Source organism: Hippocampus guttulatus, chromosome 6 (genome assembly GCF_054856545.1).
Source record: "Hippocampus guttulatus isolate MCC_2025c chromosome 6, RoL_Hgut_1.0, whole genome shotgun sequence".
Lineage (NCBI taxonomy): Eukaryota > Metazoa > Chordata > Actinopteri > Syngnathiformes > Syngnathidae > Hippocampus > Hippocampus guttulatus.
In genome coordinates this window covers 9811264-9833342 of record NC_141266.1, presented here as the reverse complement: position 1 = coordinate 9833342, position 22079 = coordinate 9811264, and the positions used below count along the sequence as shown (strand labels likewise).

Sequence of the window (22079 nt, the reverse complement as noted above, 5' to 3'; positions counted from 1 at the left end):
CAATCTGCCAATGAGATCATCACTGAAGATCCTATAAATGAGAGACTGTGAAGTGGGATGTGTGAAAACCTCAAACCATATTCTATGATTCACGTCAGATGAACAAAATCACAGTGACCACTTCACATCTTTACTTTGTTTGTGAGAACACAATATGCCTACCACAATATGATTTGTCACCATTTAAGGTTTTTGGTTTAAGAGAATATTTTGGGTCACATTTGTAAAAAAATGAAGGTTTATTTCTCTGCTCACTGTACAGTGGCAGACACTAAAATGATTTGAAATTGTGGACTAAAGGCAGAATGACATCCTCCTCCTCCTCCTACTACTACTACTACTACTAAAAAAAAAAAAAAAATAATAATAATAATAACAATAATGTAAGTGGGACGCCCGGTGGACAACTGGTTAGTACGTCCGCCTCACAGTGCAGAGTTGCAGGGTTTGAGTCCGGCTCTGGTTCCTGTGTGGAGTTTCCATGTTCTCCCTGTGTTTGCGTGGGTTTTCTCTGGGTACTCCGGTTTCCTTCCACATTCTAAAAACATGCACCATCTGTGAATGGAACACTCTAAATTGTCCCTCGGTGTTGTTGTGAGCGTGAATGGTGGTTTGTCTATGTGTGCCCTGCGATTGGCTGTCAACCAGTTGAGGGTGTACCCTGCCTACTGCCCGAAGACCAATGGGATAGGCTCAAGCACAGCTGCTACCCTTGTAAGGATAAGCGGATTAGAAAATCGATGGATGTATGAATGGAAACTGTAAGTTCTAATAAGGTAAGGTTGGTGGACATATTCTAGCTTTTAATGACATTTTAGTCATCCGTAACATAAGGTAATTTTGCTAACTCAACATCAGAAAAAGTAAGGACATTTGTGTTTGGTAGATAATTTCTTTGTTGGAAAATGCTTTTTAGCAAAAAATCCTATACCAATGGAAAATTTGTTTATTACTCTTTTGCGTCCATGAAAATCTTTTGTATCTTCTCTTCCAATACAATACATGCCAAACATGCTAGATGGGTGAGCACCACAAGTCAATGGCAACAGCGAAATAAACAGTTTGGCATTGCCAAGGATTTGGAAAAATTTTCATGAGCGCAACTCTCAAATTCAGCTCTGCTGCTCATCTCACCACTGTCGGTTCCTTTAAAATGTGGCACCATTTAAAAGGAAAATAAAATAGCCCTTCCAATGGAATTTGATTCATAGCCTAGAAGCATTTCTCCAATAAACAAACACTCTGCCCTAACACAAATACAACATTGCTTTTTTTGTGCCACTTGTATGAACTATTCATGTTTTACTTTAAATGACGAAGGGGCTCATCTTCTTTTTCCAATTTGGTATCACTCTACAGACAGTTCGACTGAATGGACCAGCTCTCCTCAGAAGCAGATGACAAATGATGCATTGAAGCCGACCATGTCCAGTCACCGCTCCCATCGTATTGAGGTATTGCACATTCTGTTCAATTTTACCATGTCATAGCAACAACAAACAATAGTTAGGGAGATGGCAATATTTAAGAACGCGTGTGTGTGTGTGTGTGTGTGTGTGCGTGTGCGTGTGTGTGTGTGCGTGTGAGCCTTTGTCTGTGCTGGATTTGTAATACAATACAACCCTAAAAATTTTCATTTACAACACATTCATACATGATCAGATGATTTTGAAGTACTCTTTTACCTCCGGGAACATTGCCATTGAATTTGTAGTTTTTGGAGCTTGGACCAGCTGTATTTGTCAGTTTATGGTTGATATTGATTGTATTTCTTCCATGTCTAACTTAAGGCTACAGTTTGTTTTTTTAAAATGTTGTAGATGAGAGTGAAAACAATCTGGGGCAAACAGAAAATTAAGAAAGCATAACAGTGGTGCGGCCCGGTAGTCCAACGGTTAGCACGTCAACCTCACAGTGCAGAGGTACCAGGTTCAATTCCAGCTCCGGCCTCCGTGTGTGGGTTTTCTCCGGGTACTCCGGTTTCCTCCTACATTCCGAAAACGTCCATGTGTGTGTGTGTGTGTGTGTGTGTGTGCGTGCGTGTGTGTGTGTGTGTGTGTGCGTGTGTGTGTGTGTGTGTGTGTGCGTGTGTGTGTGTGTGTGTGTGTGTGTGTGTGTGTGCTTGCGTGCGTGCGTGTGTGTGCGCGGATGGTTGTTAGTCTCTGTGTGCCCTGCGATTGGCTGGCAACCAGCTGGAATAGGCTCCAGCACCCCCCGCGACCTTTGTGAGGATAACGCGGATCAGAAAATGGATGAATGAATGAATGAATGACAGTGGTTATTTAAAGTTAGTTTTTTTTTGTGTGAACTGGTCCTGTTATAGTTTCAATCACCAGCACCACACGATGAAGACGAGGCAATCACAATTGTTGACCAAGGGCCTGGAGAATGTTTGTATAGAAAGCTAAACAGTCACAATAACTTCAAGGGTTTTTCTTTTTGACATTTAGTATGTTGCAATCAAAAACCCAACAGTATTGATGGAGCATTACTCCTCCCCGCTGTTGAGTTCGGTATGAAATTCATTCCGATATCATGTTAAAAATCAACTTTATGCGCAGTGTATTGTGATTACTTTTTTTTTCATGTCAGACCTGCTATGATACTTGGGTGAGTTCATGAAAATATTGGGGGGGTGTTGTTTATTTGTTTGTTTGTTTGTTTGCATTGATAAACAAAATATGGATTTTTCTGTGGATTCCTTAATATGAAAGCAAAAGGCGCAATGGCCTCAAATATTGTACATCTCTCCTACTGGTGAAAACGGAAGCCAGTGTATGTAGCCATGTGCTTTAAACATGAGGCCGCTGGCTAAGCCACTTTGTCAGCTCTGCAGCACAAAATGATGGACAGACAATTTCACACTCTCCAAACCCTCATAACGCATTAACTTGATGTTCCTCATGTGAGAGAGGAAAGGGCAAACCCTGGGAGCTAAATGGCAATGATGAGTAATTTTAGTCGCAGGAACTCTATGGGGGAGAGAAATTTGTTTTTACAGGCAATTTAAAGACAATTCTGACCAGATGGAAGTATATTAGTATTATGTGACTTTTGAAGTATATTTGGCACCGCTGCACAGGACAGTGTTAACCTTGTTACTGTTCGCCTTTGTTGAGTCCAAGCAAAAACCCTATTGATTCGGAATTATTAGACCCAAGGCAGTCACATCTGTACATTGTGTGTGTGGGGGGGTTTTTGTGTGTGTGTGTGTGTGTGTGTCCTTACTCTACTGGATGTAACTTTCAACAGTCAGTGATTTCTTTCCTGTGACTTCAAATTGCTGTTTGTCAAAGTTCATTTTTCTTTCTTTCTTTTATTATTTTACTTTATGTTAACTGTTTTGTTAAGCGCTTTGTTACAGCTGCCGCTGTTGTGAAAGCGCTATATAAATCAGCATGTATTGTATTGTATTTTGGTATGATAGTACATATAGACTCAGGCCTTCATCGATTAAGCTGATTATATCTGTTATGCTCAGACACGTTTTCCGACCTCGTTTACGGATGCCATAGGCAAATTCAAGTCGCATCAGCAGATCAGACATGCTGGCAGAGGTAATTTACAGACGGGCGGGAAAGTCTTTGGTGTGCAACAGGCGGGGTAGTGATCTCCACCTGTCTATGTGTACCCAGGGCTGGAAGAAATAGAGCAGAACTGAAACACAATTTAGTGAAGTTGTGGAAGGAGCAATTGATTAAGACTTGACTGCCAGATCACCACAATATCATATACAGACAAAAAAAAAAACCTCCTATTTTCCTAGAAGTGCATGAAAGCATTATTTGCCAAACCATGAGTTACAATTTTTGTTTTTATTTTTGTGCTTAGGGCAAAATATAAAATGTGTTACTTTGGTGCCATCTTGTGGCTGCCTAGAAACGTTGTTGGAGTGAATTGAGGCTCTTAATTTCGCCAAAACGAGTGCTTTGCTGCTATCTTGTGGCATATATAGGCAATTACAAACCTTTTGGGGCGTGTCAGTTATTCAGATTTTCACGATGTTCAATATTTGGGGAAAATATACAAAGCAAAACAAGTTTGTGGTACAGTTTGGTACAGATGAATACATTTCTGTGCAAAGTATATGACGCAAATTTGTTTCATTATTTTTGTCCCTGTCATATTATGGACATCCTAGCCGCCTCTCTACACTGCAGTCAAACCACAGTACTGTCTTGTCTCAGAGCATATGTTCTCATTGGTTATTTATTTATTTGACAAAAGACACTCGCAGGTGAACATCTGCTTTTCCAGAAGCAACTGTGCCTCTGGTCGTCTTGGCATGTCTTTGTTGGTTCTGCTATTTTCTCATTAAATGTGGCATTCTTCATCATAGATGAATGTTTTTCTTAAGGTTTGAGTAGATTAAAAATATATAATTTAATCAATAGAAAGATAATAGAAGGCACATCAGTATGGTCTTACCACTGTGCAGCAAGTCACAGTACACCTCACACCTTTGTGTCACACTCGCACCTTCCAAATCGAATCTATATAATAGTATCATTTTGATTTAGGATTTCTCACAGTGACAGTCTTCTAGTGTGTTGACTAAACTGCAGTGAGGGACATTTGCCTTTTTTTTAGCCTTAGTTTAAAACGGTGTGATTTATACTCTAATTTTATACTCAGCTAAATTTCAACATCAGGAAAGACGTTACCGATCTGAGGCAGCTGTGTGTCAAATGGTGTCTTAGATCATGTTTTTGACATTTGATTCTTGTATGTTTTTATCACAAGGGAGGAATGGAAATATTACTGGATTGTAGTTATGGCCATGAACTCTGAATAAAAAAAATAATAAGTAGAACTTGTCATGAGAAATCTCGACAACCAGTCTCATCTATGATTTAGTCATCAGAATGTGTTGGAATACATGTCTGTCCCGCCGTACTTCTCAAGACTCCAAAAGACAGCAAAATCAAATGATATTGCTGTTAAGAGCGTTAAAAGCAAATGAGTGAAACCGGTTCAGAAGAGGCAGAATGCCTGAGGGAAATGAAAGAGTGAGGAGGTGAGAGGGAGCTATTAAAGTAGGACAAGTTGTGATGTTCATGGTGAGCATGTAAGGGGTGGGGCTTATGTGTAAAGCTGGATAGATAACAAGACAGAATCGTCATTAGCATCGGTGTTAATCTGCCTCTCAAAAATACACAGAGACAGACATTCTCTCTCTTTCCATACCACTTTTTTTTTAAACTTTGCTCTCCACTCTATACATCTATATAGTTATTTTTTACCCCTTCCTGCTTCCTGCCCCCTCTCTCTCTCTCTCTCTCTCTCTTTCTCTCTCTGTCACTCTTGCCTCTTATTTCTCCTTCTCTCTCTCTCTCTGTCTCTCTCTTTCTCGCTCTCTCTGTCTGTGGATGCTGGACATGAAATCCAACAGGACTCCTATGCCTGCAATGGTTGACTGCAAGCCTCGCAGAGTGAGTGGCTCTGTGTCTGTGTTTGTGGGCTATAGACATTGTAGGTGTGTTACAGTTTTATAGTACAGTAGTTAGTAGTTGAGTTACTGTGGCAAAGTAGAAAAGTGGCTCGTGCGTGGTGTTTGTCATTCCGCTCACAGTACAAAACCTAATAGAATCCTCATAATTGCCTGGTGGTGTATGAACGGTGTGTAGTTATTTACAGAGCAACTTTGTCCTGCTGTTGTATACTGATGAATGGATGTTTGACCACAGTTGTGCCTGTACAAGACGGGACAGAATGCTGGAAAATATTTACACTCAGCAGACTGTCATTGCGAAGTGTGCAGTATTTTTGGATTTTGCATTTCAATTTGAATAAAAGCATAACCAAAACATGTCCATTAGCAGAGAAAACAGCAGCCCAGCAGCCCGGAGAGCCTGGATCCAAGTGACGAGACCACAGACACAGAAGACAATGACGAGGAGGACCTGGGAGTTCTTGATGAGCAGCGCAGCATCATCCGTCATCTATTGTCCCAGCTCAAACTTGGAATGGATCTCACTAAGGTGAGCTTCTCCTCTCTGCCTTTGTTATGCCTTCTTTAGGGGACTATACCTTCACTTTCTGTAAGAGGCTGAGTATTGAGATGGGAGGTATAACAATAGAAAAATTGGAGGTCATGAATGCAGCTAAATTAGTGAAGGAGAAGTGCAGTCTTGTCACAGTAAACATAATCATCAGAGTTCTGTGTAGAAGTTAATGGTGTGTGATATACAAAGTTATTAAAGTGACACAAAACTATTGGAAATAGGCCACATTCCCCAATTATGAAGGATGAACGCTTTATAAACAACGATTCTAATAGCAAACCATTATAAAACTCTTAATTAACTGTATGTTATAGTTGAAATCAACACAAAGGAACTTTTCAACCTTCATAAAATATTTTCATCAATCTTCTGATGAAACATCGACATTACAGCTTTGAAGAGTACCTTACTCTTGGCCCAGGAGGGGGGCTGTATTGCTTTTACTGGCCCTACGCAACTTTGAGGAGGGTGGCAGGCTCCTTGCTACACAAAAAAACTACAAATGCACTGACTGCTACGCCATATGCCACCTCCCCCTTTTTCCATTCGTTACAAAGACGGAAGTTGATTCAAATGTCTGTGTATGATTACTGCTGTCAAGGCTGAAGCTGCAAAGCGCCCAAAGAAACGCAAAGTTTTGTCTGAGGAGACAAAAAAAAAAAAAAAAAAAAGAAGATGAGAGGCTACCCGGATAAAAGGACAGTCAAGGATCAACACTAACTCTGGTTTTCATTCGCTGGTGTGAGCTCCAAAAAGATTGATAAAGTCAATTGCATTTCAATTGTTATATTGCAAGCACTTTGCTCTCTTATTTTATCAACTATTGGGGTTTTTGGTTGTAGTCTGCAATCACATGGCTTCTGCTCAGGTGATTATGGTGACTCTTTCAGACCAATGAGCTAATGTGATTACTGATGACCCACTGGTCTGGATCACAAGAAGAATGTGCTGATCGAATAGAATCGAAGAAAGACAAGGATTTAGACTGTGTGCTTCTCAGGCGGCTGAAAGTGTCAACAGAATCGGAGTCATCCATTCTCGAAATCTGGAGCCATCTGTCCATCTGCACGCATCCACTTGTTTATAGCTCCCTCCTCTAAATAGAGCGACTGTATATAAAAAATGGATGGATTGTGTTTGGCACATCGTGCAGGTCCCTTTTAAGGGTACACTGGTACCAGCCGATTCGTGCAGCGCTCAGTCACGCTTGATTCTAAAAGTCATGAGATTTTGATGCGAGTGCTCTCTGGCCCGCATGTGTAGTAAAGTATCACCAATGCAATTGTTCCTCCTGTCAGTTGTGAGTGATTACTGTACTACCACCTTGTGTTCTACAAATAAGCAGAATGAATGACGTGTAGTCACATGCAGGAAAGTTTTCGTTATGTATCATGGTATCATGAAGCGGTGGCATGTAAACAGGACGCATGGGTGACTGCAGCAGGGGACATGAGTGGGCTAACTGCCCTGAAGCGCGTAACGATTATCCCCCAGTCGATCGTCCCACATTTCTAAGCTGCAGATTTTGTCACAATAAACGTGGGGTTGAGGACTTAAATGCAGAGATGGAGGAGAAAACAATTTTATCACGGAATACCAAAGATGCCAACAAGGTACTCTGAATCAGCACAAACACTAAATCAACAGAAGCCCAAATTAACAGGGTTCAAAGTAACTGAACAAACATGAGGCAAAAGACTTGACTAGGGTAGACTTGACTTGAAAGACTGAGACAACAAACCAATTCCAACAACGAACCGACAAAGACAGAAAGAAACCAGTAGTGATGGGTCAAAATGTTCCAAGGCTTAGAAGCGTGTGTCGAGTAATCCAAGATCGAATTTCTGAAGCACGTCTCGAAGCGTGATTCGTCCCACATAAAAGATGTCATTGATGATGTATGCCAGGGGTGTCAACCCCATTTTTATCGCGGTCCACATTTTAGTTCCCGTTTCCCTTGGAGGGCCGTTATGACTGACACCATATAAAGAAGTCAAGAACTATTGCTTTAAGTTACTGTACTGAGGGGTTAGTAACAAGAACATGCTAACAATATCTCTCTTATTTATTACACAGGAGAATATGAATTTTGGGACAGATTTTAGCAAGCATCATGAAAGTTGACATGTTAGATTTGCTTTTGCAGGCCACATAAAATGATGTGGTGGGCCATATCTGGCCCCCGGGCCTTGAGTTGGACACCTGTGATGTATGCGGACTCGAGAATTGGTTTATGTGTCGGCATGATCCATGAACGGACAAGTAAAATCTGTTACAAGTAGTAACTGCTGCAACTCCATGTTACTTTCTGTAGCATGTGAAGACAGCTGGGATATGCCCCAGCATGCCTGTGACCCTCTTGAGGGTCGCGGGCTAGATGGATCGATTGACTGGCGCCGTTCAGTACAGCAATATTGCATATAGCCCAGTTAGTTCAGAAAGATTTTTTATCCTTCTCAGAAAAAGCATTCATTAACACAATCAAACTCAATGTCACAATCTTTTGTTCAACATAACTTTGAAAAGAAACATGGGATGTCATGTGTACCATAGTGTTAATCACAAATTAATCATTAACAGATTACAGAAATTAACCCCCCAGAAGACCTAATTTTCTTGTTTTGATCCAAATGATTATACACATGTGGACACTGAAAAGACGCAATCACACAGTTCAAATGACAATCAAAATTTTGGCCAACAGGTTGGTTTATGTGCACATGAAGTCTCACAAATTGAACCTTTTTGTGAACCAATTAGATGGAAAGCTTCAAAGGTCTACAAGGCTTCTTCTGCCCATAACCAGGAAACTCAAATACAAGCAACTGACTAAACAATGACAAGACACAAGTGGCTGAGGGAGCTGACGGGAAAACACAAGAGACCAAGATGACAAGCACAGGTCAACCTAACAAGACTTGACAAGACAGAGAAGAAAAAAAATGCTAAAACTGTTGGCAAATGTTTCTTGAACATTTGCGACCTTTAACGAACTGTGACGTGAACAAGCATTTTTCCAAGAGTCACAGTTGTTCTCCCCTCAGTTGGCATAATGGCTTTAGTTATATAAACATAATATGTAGTTTCAGTTTTTGTTTTTCAAAAGCATTTTCATTTTTATCATATTTCTCCATCGCCTGTTTTGATTTGAATGTGTTCATCCAACCACAATACATGAACATGCTAAGAAGAATTTGCATTCAAGATATCAAAAAAGCGTTTGCATTTGAAGCTCTGTCAGCCCAGTGTGCAGTTCGCATGTTCTCCCCGCGCCTGTGTGAGTTTTCTGTGTACACCGGCTTCCTTCCGCATTCCAGAAATATCGATGTTAAGTTAAATGAACACAATAAATTGTCCATTTGCGTGAACGGTGATTTGTGACCAGCGTGTACACCGCCTCTCACCTAAAGTCAACTGAAATGGTCTCCAGCACACCCGTAAACTGAATTAGTACTAGCGCTATAGAAAATGCCTGGAGAATGATTAACTATAATAACTTTGTTCTTTCACCCTTCGCTCGCCCCCACAGGTGGCGCTCCCGACATTCATCCTAGAGAAGCGCTCTCTGCTAGAGATGTATGCCAATTTCATGGCTCACCCTGACATGTTCCTCTCGATCACCACCGGTACTACGTCAGAGGAGCGCATCATCCGCTTTGTTGAGTACTATCTTACTGCCTTCCATGAGGGCCGAAAGGGCGCGGTGGCCAAAAAGCCCTACAACCCCATCCTGGGTGAGACTTTCCACTGTACTTGGTGTGTGCCTCGGGAGTGTGTTCGATCCCTCAGAGCCACCAACTCCACGGCTCCCAAATCAGCAGCTGCCTTCACATCTCCGACTTCAAACTCCTCAGAGAGTTGCAGTGGGTTCAAATCCGACTGTTACCAGGTTCGCTATGTGGCAGAGCAGGTGTCTCACCACCCGCCTGTATCAGGCTTTTACTTCGAGTGCAAGGAGAAGAGGATGTGTGTTAATACTCATGTATGGACCAAGAGCAAGTTCTTGGGCATGTCTGTTGGAGTCTCAATGGTTGGAGAAGGTAAAAGAACTACTCCTTTAAAATCTACAATATGATGACATGAGGGTTTCCAGAAAGAAGTACCTGTGATGTTTTGTCAACCTTATTTCAAGATGTGCAGCGCAGTGCAAAAAGTTTCACAAATCGTATGTCTGAGTGCAGAGTTATATGTGTTATGTCATAGGTGTCCAAACTACGGCCCGGGGGCCATTGGTAGCCCGCCATCCATTTTTTCATGGGCCGCAAGATTACTTTAAAACAACCACCGTTGTATACAAAGTGCTGTACATGAAGCAATTATCATGTATACAACAATAAACAACAAAACAATAAATTAATAACAAAGACAGTATAAAGCAGGAAAGCTAAAAATGTGCACGTGTGCGTGCGTGCGTGCGCGCGCGTGTGTGTGTATGTGTGTGTGTGTGTGTGTGTGTGTGTGTGTGTGTGTGTGTGTGTGTGTGTGTGTGTGTGTGTGTGTGTGTGTCTTGGGGAAACAGATGTGAATACATTTGACCTGGACATAAGACAGCTGGCCATTATATAAGCGTCAGGAAGGAAAGGGGAGCACAGCATGATGGGTGCTCAGTAGGGAAATGTGGCTGGCAGTTTTCAGATAACAATATATTGTAATTGAGGTCAAGCGAAACTGTCCCGGACCGTCTTAAATGCTTGTTTCTTTCACTGAAGGATTGCATTTTAAAATCAAAGTATGAAGTGTACAAGTCATGTGTCCTTGTTGTCTCTGTCCATCAAAAGGAAAAAAATCGATGAGTCATCAGCATGTCTCTGCCTTGTTGTTCCCAGGTGTACTGCATCTGTTAGAGCACAATGAAGAGTATGTGTTCACGCTTCCTTGTGCCTACGCCCGCTCCATTCTGGCCGTGCCTTGGGTGGAGCTGGGGGGAAAGGTTACAATCAGTTGTGCCAAAACTGGATACTCAGCGACAGTCACGTTCCACACCAAACCTTTCTATGGAGGGAAAGTTCACAGGTACACAATTTTGTATGATCCTTTTACTATGCTTTAATACACTATACCATGCTATGGTGCTCTCCTGCTAATAACCAAGGGGTGGGGACCGAGTCCCGGCACGAATAGCAACATTCCATGAGTAACTGGCACCTACCCAAAGAGTTTGGGTGTCTTTGTTCCTGTAAGGCAAGGCTATGATTCTCACTTCAACATTTTTCCTTGTCTCCATGATGCCACAAGACTGCAATAAAGCAATATATTTATAGAACTTTGACGTTCATCCAGTCTACTTATTGGTTAAATTTAAGATTTTCTTTTTTTTCTCCAGACTAGGGGGGAAAAAAAACCTTAAATCTGATATATTTATATTCAACGTGGCAAATAGCAAATATGTGAATTTTTATGTGAACAACAGATGATAGGTTACCTAAAATGTGTGTGTGTATATACTGTATATATATATATATATATATATATATATGGCGCTGCATGAGTGGCTGCCTTTCCAGCAGCTCCTATATTTTGTTGTTCTACTTCTTCCTTTCATAACTTTGCTGCTGTGAATTAGGAATTTCTCCATTGCGAGACTAATAAAGGTTTTCTTATCTTAAACTTATATAAGATAAGATAAGAAAACCTTTATTAGTTTTAAACTTATACTTTTAAACTTAAACTTATATAAGATAAGATAAGAAAACCTTTATTAGTCTCGCAATGGAGAAATTCCCGATTCACAGCAGCAAAGTTATGAAAGGAAGAAGTAGAACAACAAAATATAGGAGCTGCTGGAAAGGCAGCCACTCTCGCGGCGCCATTTTGAAGTCAAAATAACAAAAATAACACAACACAACATATATATACAGTATATATGTATATAAAAACAAATTCCTCGTCTCACCCCCCCTCGGGTGGTGTCCGTCCCTCATTCAGCTCGGGTCCTCTACCAGAGGCCAGGAAGCTTGAGGGTTCTGCGCAGTATCCTTGCTGTTCCCAGCACTGCACATTTCTGGACTGAGATGTCCGATGTTGTTCCCGGGATCTGTTGCAACCACTCATCTAGTTTGGGGGTCACTGCCCCGAGTGCTCCGACCACCACAGGCACGACTGTCACCTTTACCTTCCAGGCTCTCTCCAGCTCCTCTCTGAGCCCTTGGTATTTCTCGAGTTTCTCGTGTTCCTTCTTTCTGATGTTTCCATCACTTGGGACCGCTACATCCACTACAACGGCTTTCCTCTGCCCTTTATCTATGATCACGATATCTGGTTGGTTCGCCATTACCATCTTGTCAGTCTGGATCTGGAAGTCCCACAGGATCTTCGCTCTGTCATTCTCCGCCACCTTCGGAGGTGTTTCCCATTTTGACCTTGGGGTTTCCAGTCCATACTCCGCACAGATGTTTCGGTAGACTATGCCAGCCACCTGGTTATGGCGTTCCATGTAGGCTTTCCCTGCCAGCATCTTACACCCTGCAGTTATGTGTTGGATCGTCTCAGGTGCCTCTTTGCACAACCTACACCTTGGGTCTTGTCTGATGTGGTATATCTGGGCCTCAATGGCTCTGGTGCTCAGGGCCTGCTCCTGAGCAGCCAGGATGAGTGCCTCTGTGCTGTCCTTCAGGCCAGCCCTCTCTAGCCACTGATAGGACTTCTTGAGATCGGCCACTTCAGTTATGGTCCGGTGGTACATCCCGTGTAGGGGCTTGTCCTCCCATGATGGTCCCTCTTCCAGCGCCTCATCTTCTGTTCCCCATTGTCTGAGACATTCTCTGAGTACGTCATCCGTTGGAGCCTTCTCCTTGATGTATTCATGGAGCTTGGATGTTTCATCCTGGACAGTGGCTCTCACACTCACTAGTCCCCGGCCTCCTTCCTTTCGGCTTGCGTACAGTCTCAGGGTGCTGGATTTGGGATGGAACCCTCCGTGCATGGTTAGGAGCTTTCGGGTCTTAACGTCCGTGGTCTGATTCTCTTCCTTTGGCCACCTTATTATTCCTGCAGGGTATCTGATCACTGGCAGGGCATAGCTGTTTATTGCCCGGGTCTTATTCTTGCCATTGAGCTGGCTTCTTAGGACTTGCCTCACTCGCTGGAGGTATTTGGCCGTAGCCGCTTTCCTTGTTGCCAGTTCGAGGTTGCCATTGGCTTGTGGTATACCGAGGTACTTGTAGCTGTCCTCTATGTCTGCTATTGTTCCTTCAGGGAGTGAGACCCCTTCAGTGCGGACTACCTTTCCTCTCTTAGTCACCATCCGACTACATTTCTCAAGCCCGAATGACATCCCGATGTCGCTGCTGTAGATCCTGGTTGTGTGGATCAGGGAGTCTATGTCCCTTTCGCTCTTAGCATACAGCTTTATGTCATCCATGTAGAGGAGGTGACTGATTGTAGCTCCATTTCTGAGGCGGTATCCATAGCCTGTCTTGGTGATTACTTGGCTTAGGGGGTTCAGTCCTATGCAGAACAGCAGTGGGGAGAGTGCATCACCTTGGTATATGCCACATTTGATGGACACTTGGGTAAGTGGCTTGCCATTGGCTTCAAGTGTGGTTTTCCACATCCTCATCGAGTTCGCAACGAAGGTTCTTAGGGTCCTGTTCACCTTATACAACTCCAAGCATTCAGTGATCCATGTATGTGGCATCGAGTCATAGGCTTTCTTGTAATCAATCCAGGCTGTGCACAGGTTGGTATGTCGGGACCTGCAGTCTTGTGCGACTGTTCTGTCAACCAGGAGCTGATGTTTGGCTCCTCTGGTATCTCTACCAATGCCCTTCTGTGCTTCGCTCATGTATTGATCCATGTGTCCACTTATCTTAGCCGCAATGATGCCTGACATGAGCTTCCATGTTGTGGAGAGACAGGTTATTGGCCGATAGTTGGATGGGACTGCACCCTTTGAGGGATCCTTCATGATCAGGATCGTTCGCCCTTCGGTTAGCCATCCTGGGTGAGTCCCATCCCTCAGCAGCTGGTTCATTTGTGCTGCTAGGCGCTCATGGAGTGCTGTGAGTTTCTTTAGCCAGTAGGTGTGGACCATGTCCGGGCCTGGTGCTGTCCAGTTCTTCATATCTGAGACTCTTTCCTGTATGTCTGCCACTGTTATGGTAACTGGGTTCTGTTCAGGGAGGTTGCTGTGCTCCTCTCTCAGGGTCACCAGCCATTGTGCACTGCTGTTATGTGTAACCTCCTTCTCCCATATGCCTTTCCAGTACCTTTCAGTTTCCAGTCTTGGTGGGTCAGCTCTGTTGTTAGGACCCTGCCACTGAGCGTACACTTTCGCAGGTTGTGTTACGAACAGCCTGTTTATTCGTCTGGCCTCATTCTCTTTCGTGTACCGCTTTAGGCGGCTGGACAAGGCTTGGAGCCTTTGTTTGGCAGTTTCGAGTGCTTCAGGTATGGTCATCTGGATGTACCTCTCGGGTATCGGCCTTTTCATCACCCCTCTCTGGGCCTCCGTCAATTGACTCACATCTTTCCGAGCCGCCTTGATCTTAGCCTCCAACCGTCTTTTCCATGGTGGGTAACGTATCTCATGGCTTCCATGGTTGCTCTTATAGCCAAGCATCTCAAGGATCACTGATGCTGAAGCGTATATCAGCTCATTGGTTTCCGTGATCGTTATGGTAGGGATCGCCCTCATTGCTGTATTCACACTTTCCATGAGACTTTCAGGTGGTACTTCACATAGCCGTTGTAATCGGTTTCTAGGTTGCCCAGCTTTCATTCTCGCCATGATCTTAGCTTTCAGGTCAGTTGCTGCCTCGCTCAGCATTTCATTCATTGGGGCTGGCCTCCCAATCTCATCATCTGCATTCATTGGGGCTTGCCTCCCAATCTCTGGTATGACCTCCTCCTCTGATCTGGCAGCCTGGGGCCCTACACCATGGAACCTGCGTTGTACCTCATCAATCTCAAGTTGTGACAGCAGTTGCCGTTTGTGGATGTTGGAACACTGAGCTACTAGTTGTTTCGTGGTCAACCGTGACTGTGGGTTTCGAAGTAGCCATTTAGCCCACATTCTCTGCATGTAACCCCTCTGACTAGGGTTGCTTGAGTAGTAGCATTCCAACAGAGCCATGTTATCGCATCTCGCCCATCTCCGGCTTGTTCCAGTAGCCCATTTTTCATCAAGGTGCTCTGGTTCCCCAGCACCTGACGCAGACCACTGTATATGACGCTGTCCACTGTATAATATAAGCATTAAACAAAGAGTGTTTTGCGTGTCATAACAATTTCTTTGTCAGCAAACAGTGGTTGAAAGATGGTATAGCGATAAAGTAGAACCCGTGTAAGCACTATTGCCGTTAAAACATCCCACTTGAAATCTTGTTCTCGCTTAAACAAATCTGTCTTTTACAGAGTAACCGCTGAAGTTAAACACAACCAGACAGGAAACATCGTATGCAAAGTCCAAGGCGAATGGAATGGTGTGCTGGAGTTTACCTACAGTAATGGAGAAAGCAAAGTGATTGATACCTCCAAGCTGCCTGTCATCAAAAAGAAGATCAGGCCAATAGAGAAGCAGGAGCAGAATGAGTCACGGTGAGTTAGTCAGATGCATAATTAAATGAATACAAACATTTGGTGATTACAGTATTCACTTCTGATGCAAAGTGAACCATGCATCTATTTATCTATCCATTTTCTAATCCATTTATCCTCAAGAGGGTCGCGGGGCGTGCTGGAGCCTATCCCAGCAGTCTTCAGGCAGTAGGCGGGGGACACCCTGAATTGGTTGCCAGTCAATCGCAGGGCACGCATAGACGAACAACCAATGCTGCTCACACTCACACCTAAGAACAATTTACAGTGTTCAATTAACCTACAGTGCATGTTTTTTATAATGTGAGAGGAAACCTGAATCACGCTTCGTACCCAAACACAACATTCTTGTTGTTAAAGTTCATGTGATACAACATGCCATATTTGGTTGGCTGTTTCATATGTGATGATGGGAGGCCATTCATCTGCCATTCAAATTTAAAATCGCCTCAAAACGAGTTGCCAAAAGTCGGCCACTTAGAAAGCTAGTTGCATAACCATGCACGACAAAGTTGCGTTCAGTCGCGTCTCCCAGTGCGCGTCGGCGAGCGCCTACATTCACAGAAGTTGAAGCTCGTGATCTCCTCTTTCCACTTTAATGTTGATAATGATTCTGAATCCAGTGGTTTTTTTCATGTGGGTATTCAATGACCATTCTAATTTCAGTTGATGGACATCAACATTTCTAGAGGCACACTTTTTTCACTGAGGTTTGAGATGTACATTTTAAGTGTTCGTTTGAGGGGGGAACAAAGGCAATGGAATATTTGAAGATGTGCTGGGCTTTTCTGGGTTGTAAATAACACCCTCGTTGTTTTTTGTGTGACGTGTCTAGGCGCCTTTGGCAGCATGTAACAGCCTCTCTGAGGGCAGGAAGAATGGATGACGCTGCAGAACACAAACATCGACTTGAGGAGAGGCAACGCATCGAGAGCAAACAGAGGTCTGCCACCAAAACTCCTTGGAAGCCCAAGCATTTTATCAAAGAGGTGAGGAATGTTATAAACAATCATATGCAGTGAATTCTTCCCAATTAATGCAAACCGAAATGGATCTTCATGGCAAAATTCCAATACAGGCAATTTTATATCCCCAGTGTGGGACAAATAAAGGATATCTTATCTTATCTTATTAACCAAATCTATCGCAACAGTATTTTTCCCTTCCTGTTGAAATCATTCCATTTATGAAGTCACATACAATTGCTTTACAGGTACTGTTATATGTGAATCTTAATCATATAAGAATTGGCAGGAGCACACAAAGCATATTAACATTTGAAATGGAAGATTGAAATGACATTTCACTTGGTATTGCAAACACAGCAAACATTGTTTGTCATTCATGATTAGAATTGGAACACCACAAACTGATGTTTTCTCCAATACTTTAGCCATGAAGTTGTTTGTAAAGATTTCGACGGACATATCCACTCTAATGAAAACAAAGAGTATTTCATTTTTTTGGTGTGTATACAGGGTGACGGTTGGGTGTACCACAACCCACTGGGGAAAGTTCATTGACCAGAAGCCATGGAAGCAATTCTCCGTCCCGGGATGCAAGTGGAATAATCGAAGCAGTGCAACTCGCCATCAACCACAAAGAGAAATAGGACACCAAAGGCTTTCAGAATAACTTAGAATCATCTAATTGAGTTTTTGTACTGTTGAGATGACTGTATTCAGAGGATCAGTGTCAATCAGTGAAATGAGACCACGTGAGAGACCTTAAGTCTACCTTGTTCAAAATAACACAGGTGCATTTAACTCACGATATAATGTGGTGTCCACAGCACTGCATATTGTATGTGAGAATTTTTTTATGGTTTCATGTTGAAGTAACCCACACTGCTCTTTTGATTCCACTCAATTTATTCTCTGGTGGATTTAATTAAAAGTTTCCTCTGATGAAACCCTGACGCACATTTTTATATAGGTTGGTTGAAGTAGGGTGGCCCGGTGACCTAGTGGTTAGCGCATCAACCTCAAAGTGCAGAGGTACCGGGTTCAATTCCAGCTCTGGCCTCCCTGTGTGGAGTTTGCATGTTCTCCCCTTGCCTGCGTGGGTTTTCTCCGGGTACTTCGGTTTCCTCCCACATTCCAAAAACATGCATGGCAAGCGGATTGAACACTCTAAATTGTCGCTAGGTGTGAGTGTGAGCGCGGATGGTTGTTCGACTCTGTGTGCCCTGCGATTGGCTGGCAACCGGTTCAGGGTGTCCCCCGCCTACTGCCCGAAGACAGCTGGGACAGGCTCCAGCTAGCTCCGTGACCCTAATGAGGATAGAGCGGTTCAGAAAATGGATGGACGGATGGTTGAAGTAAAACAACAACAACAATGACCCCACACCAATAACGCATGTGTTGTCACAATTTGTTTTGCCCTTTGTTGAAAAGAGCATGTGAAGAGATTCGAACTACAAGCTACAAAAGCATAGGTTTTCAGATATGTCATGTACATGTCTATACAGTATTATAATTAAATAGAGATACCAGATTGCCAAAGGTGTTCGCTCACCTGCAATGTCTCACACGTGAACTTCAGTGACATCCCATTTTGATCGACTGTCAAGGTTTTAATCAACATGACCATCCTTTGCAACTATAACGACGTCAACACTTCTGGGAAGGCTTTCCACCACAAGGTTTAGAAGTATATGGCAGCAAATGCTCAACCTGCGATTCAGTGGTGGTTCACTGTAGTCCCAGTTAAATGTACTAACTAGAACAATGACTAACCACAAGGCACCCTGTGAACATCAACTGCATGGCCTCACACGCAGCACAGGGGATTAGCATGAGAATGGTGTGTGAGCGCTGGAAGGTCAGTAGTTCATTTCGATCCCAATCCAGCTCATGCTCTCTCACCTTTGCCCCATAATGCCTCGCACACAAAGCTCGGACCCAGCTGGGTCACCCTTACCTTATCCCAATTGCTTATATTAGTCACTGTTTGACTCCCGTCCTGATAACTGTGGAAACAGCATGGAGGATAGCCACACCTTCTTGTACTTCGCATATGGTAGCAACCTGCTAAAGGAGCGACTGCAGCTCAAGAACCCGTCTGCAACGTTGCACTGTGTGGCCAGACTCAAGGTACGCTCACTACAGCTGTCCCACATAAAACTTCACAGTTGTACGCAGATAACTCGTTTCTGTTTCAGGACTATAAATTGGTATTTGGGAACTATAAAGGACTCGCCAGTGAGCGGTGGCATGGAGGTGTGGCCTCTATCGAGCGCAGTCCAGGAGATGAAGTGTGGGGTGTGGTGTGGAAGATGAACGAGTCTGATCTGAAGTCGCTAGATAGGTGACGTGCCATCTTGCAAGTGACTCTGACACAGTGTAATGTTTTCCCGGTGAAACTGACGTTTGGGTTTGTGTGTGTTCAAATATGCACACACAGTCAAGAGAACGTCATGTTGGGTGCGTACAGCCCTGTGGAAATATCGGTAAGGACAAAAGGCCAGGAGCTTCGTTGTCGTACCTACTTAATGAACAGCTGTGTGTACGCCGCACCGTCACCACAGTACCTACTGGTAAGTGGGCATTTGCCACATGTTGCTTTTGTACATACTTGGCTACTGACTTACTGAGTCCCTCTTGGGTTGTTGCTCTTTCTAGCACAAGGAGGAACCATATTTGATCAGCCAAAATGGATTTCACATGCCTCACTGTAAGGCAGCAGTATGTCATGATTTCTCCCAGATGAGGAGCAAACAAAGCTAATGAGGAGAATGATTCCTTTTATGGTCGTCTCATGCTTTGACATCCATGCTGGAAGCGAAAATGGCACTTTCCAAACTGCCCCCACAATGTTGGAAGCATATAAATGTCTAAAGTACAAGTGTCAAACTCAAGTTCCGGGGGCCAGATCTGGCCCGCCTCATCATTTTATGTGGGCCGTGAAAACAAATCAAGCATGTCAACTTCCATGATGCTTGCTAAAAGCTGACTAAAATTTCCATCCATTCATCCATCCACTTATGGTCGTCATCAGTTAATAATATGACCTTTATCGATAATGGACTAATTATGTTATTCCCCCAACCAAATTGAACTGTAGAACTGTAAATCAGGACATGAGTTGAGAAAGCAACACAGTTGTGGTTGATTATATTGACCCATAGACTAATTCCAATGTTTTGTGTACAGTATTAAATAAAAAAAACACAACCCCTCCCCCCCCCCCCCCCCCACGGCTGAAATGATGCTGCAAATCTAATATTGACCTTTATTTCCAGTCTTCTTTAGGTGCTTGTGAAATTTTGTGCTCACGTGCTGCATTCGCTCACATCCTGTGCATCTGCTGGAGGCTGAGCACCCCAAGCCCTAAAAACTGTTCAGGTGGAACAACAGTGTTTAGTCCTTACCCCATAAAAGGGAAGTCAACTCCCCCAAATTATTTACAAATGTTCTTTGCAACCCCACTGGTCTAAATACGGTATTCTCATTAATATTGTGTTTTTACAAACACAAACAGGAGAGCCGTTATAGTTTTTTACTTGAGCCTGAGCAACTGTGATGTCATTGTCAATCAATTAACAGCAAGTGGCAAAATGGCCGCCCCCTGAGATGGCTAACAACGGGTGGATGTTGCTGTTTATCTCATATTTCACAAGCACAATATTAATCTGAATGCCATGTTGAGACTAGCGGAGGCACATGGAACATATTATTGTGAAGAAATGTTTGGGGTTGACTTCCCCTTTAATCAATAGATTGATCAGTGTTAGTGGATGAATACTCTCAAAAGCATTTTTGAATTTACCAAATCGTCCTGTAAAATATTTTTTTAAAGTTACTATTGGATTGAAGGGTATACCGAAAATAGGATCTTGTCATGTAACATCGCGTCTTTACCCTCACCATTTTCCTCCCATGAACCATCCAGAAAAGGGCTCAGTCTGCTTGCCCTTATCGTCACCTTACAGTTAGCAACCAATCGGTCACATTACACGCACACCTCTGCCAGGCTCCGTGATCACACAGTTGTTTTTTTTTTGTGAGAATGCCAGATTGTTCTTGTGGACATTGAGAGCTTCAAATAATGCCCATATGCCTGAGAGAATGAATGCAGATGAAGACAGTATGGCCTTGTGACCTTTGCTCCGTCTTCTACTGGACATACAGTGTATGCGCTCAATCGCCATGTGCCCACCATGTGGAACACTTTTTTTGTTGTTGTGTTGGATCCCTACAAGAGGTGACCTTTGCTCTCTTGAAATGCTAATATGCTTATAACATGCATGACAACTAAGGCTTATGTAGGTTTGTGTATGGCAAAGGAGCATGTTAAATAATGTAAATTCTATCAATCTCAGGAGGGGATAAAATTCGTTTTTCAAGCCCCGTTTTTTGAAGAATTTTATGCCATGTGTATTTGGAGGGGGCTGGGGGGGCGTGAATTTTTCTCAACAATTACCCGGTACATAAAGACATTTATTTATTTTTTTTACATTACCGGTACATCTGGTTACGAAGTGCGTGGTCCTGTGTGCCCCCCGTGTGGCGCTTATTAAAAATTGTGGCCACGCCAACCATTGAAGTTGCCCATCTCTAATCTTAGTTAATGCGGCAACGGACTGTAGCTCAGCGGAATTGCTTGGGATAAAACCATAAAAATGATCTATAATAATAAAGAATGTTTGCTAACTTAACTTTCAAATGTATTGATATAATGTAGGCTAATTGCAAAAAAGCTTCTTTTTTTTTAATGCATATTTACAAGTATGTTCAAATGTACCGGTACTTGCAAATATGTATTAATGTGAAACATTTTTACTCCAAAATTTGCAGTTCCACACTTCCGTAGTTACAAATAAAATCTGCAGTAATCTTACAGGCAACATTATGAATGCCAATCGCAGCAACTGTAATAATGGAACATTTATTTTATTTTTATTTTCCTCCTTGAAGGTGATTGTGATGGGGGCAGAGCAAAACAGATTGCCAAAAGACTACCAGGAGAAGCTAAAAGCGATCAAGACCAACAAGTATGAGGGTCCCCTCCCTCTGATGGTTGAGCTGGCGCTTGAGTGAGTCAGAGAAGCAGAAACACACCTATCTGAGGCCGGATCCGACAGACTGCATGCCCCCCTTACAATGGACCAAAATCACCTACCACTAAAATCGAACATATGTTTATGTTATCATGCTTATTCATGCTTCATCCAAAGGACATTTTGGTGCTTGACAGACTGCAGTCGTAGATTGAGAAACCTGCCATTGCTTGCTATTAGCTGAGTAAAAAGATTGAAGATGTTTATTGAACTATTTTCCAACAATAAAATATCTTATAAGTCTGCCTCTTGCTTCTGAAGACAACTCGCAATGAACATTAAGTCAGTGGATGCTTTTGCGATCAATCATCTCCGGTCTTCTCAGATCCCAATCTTAGAAATCTTAGACTATGATTTCTCTGATGTCGATAATGCCTCTCTGGGCTTTGCAGGGTAACTGACTGTTAGTCTCATCCATTTCTGTTATATCCTTCCTCAGTTTCGCCATACCACTTAGCCGACTCTGGTACTCAAGT

The 22079-nt window shown here is 43.0% G+C and overlaps 2 protein-coding genes across 3 annotated transcripts in view; both read left to right on the top strand.

Moving 5' to 3' along the window:
- The window catches only part of LOC147203485 (oxysterol-binding protein-related protein 10-like), a 28930-nt gene extending 11476 nt beyond the window's left edge, over positions 1–17454 (top strand). Inside the window, exons 6-12 of the mRNA XM_086113007.1 lie at positions 1360–1454; positions 5820–5981; positions 9535–10045; positions 10832–11018; positions 15360–15542; positions 16378–16531; positions 17021–17454. Of these exons, the coding sequence (XP_085969133.1) occupies positions 1360–1454; positions 5820–5981; positions 9535–10045; positions 10832–11018; positions 15360–15542; positions 16378–16531; positions 17021–17065 (1337 nt within the window). The 3' untranslated portion in view covers positions 17066–17454. The remainder of the gene's footprint in view (positions 1–1359; positions 1455–5819; positions 5982–9534; positions 10046–10831; positions 11019–15359; positions 15543–16377; positions 16532–17020) is intronic.
- A 723-nt stretch (positions 17455–18177) lies between these two features.
- ggctb (gamma-glutamylcyclotransferase b) lies at positions 18178–21848 on the top strand. Of its 2 annotated transcripts, none has more exons than XM_086113010.1 (4): positions 18178–18637; positions 18706–18851; positions 18948–19080; positions 21461–21848. In XM_086113010.1, the coding sequence occupies exons 1-4, from the start codon at positions 18527–18529 to the stop codon at positions 21581–21583; spliced, it is 513 nt and encodes a 170-aa protein (XP_085969136.1). In that variant the 5' UTR covers positions 18178–18526; the 3' UTR covers positions 21584–21848. The 2 variants fall into 2 exon arrangements, with proteins under 2 accessions (XP_085969136.1, XP_085969137.1); XM_086113011.1 differs by lacking the exon at positions 21461–21848 and adding an exon at positions 19166–19696.
- The last annotated feature ends 231 nt before the right edge of the window (positions 21849–22079 follow it).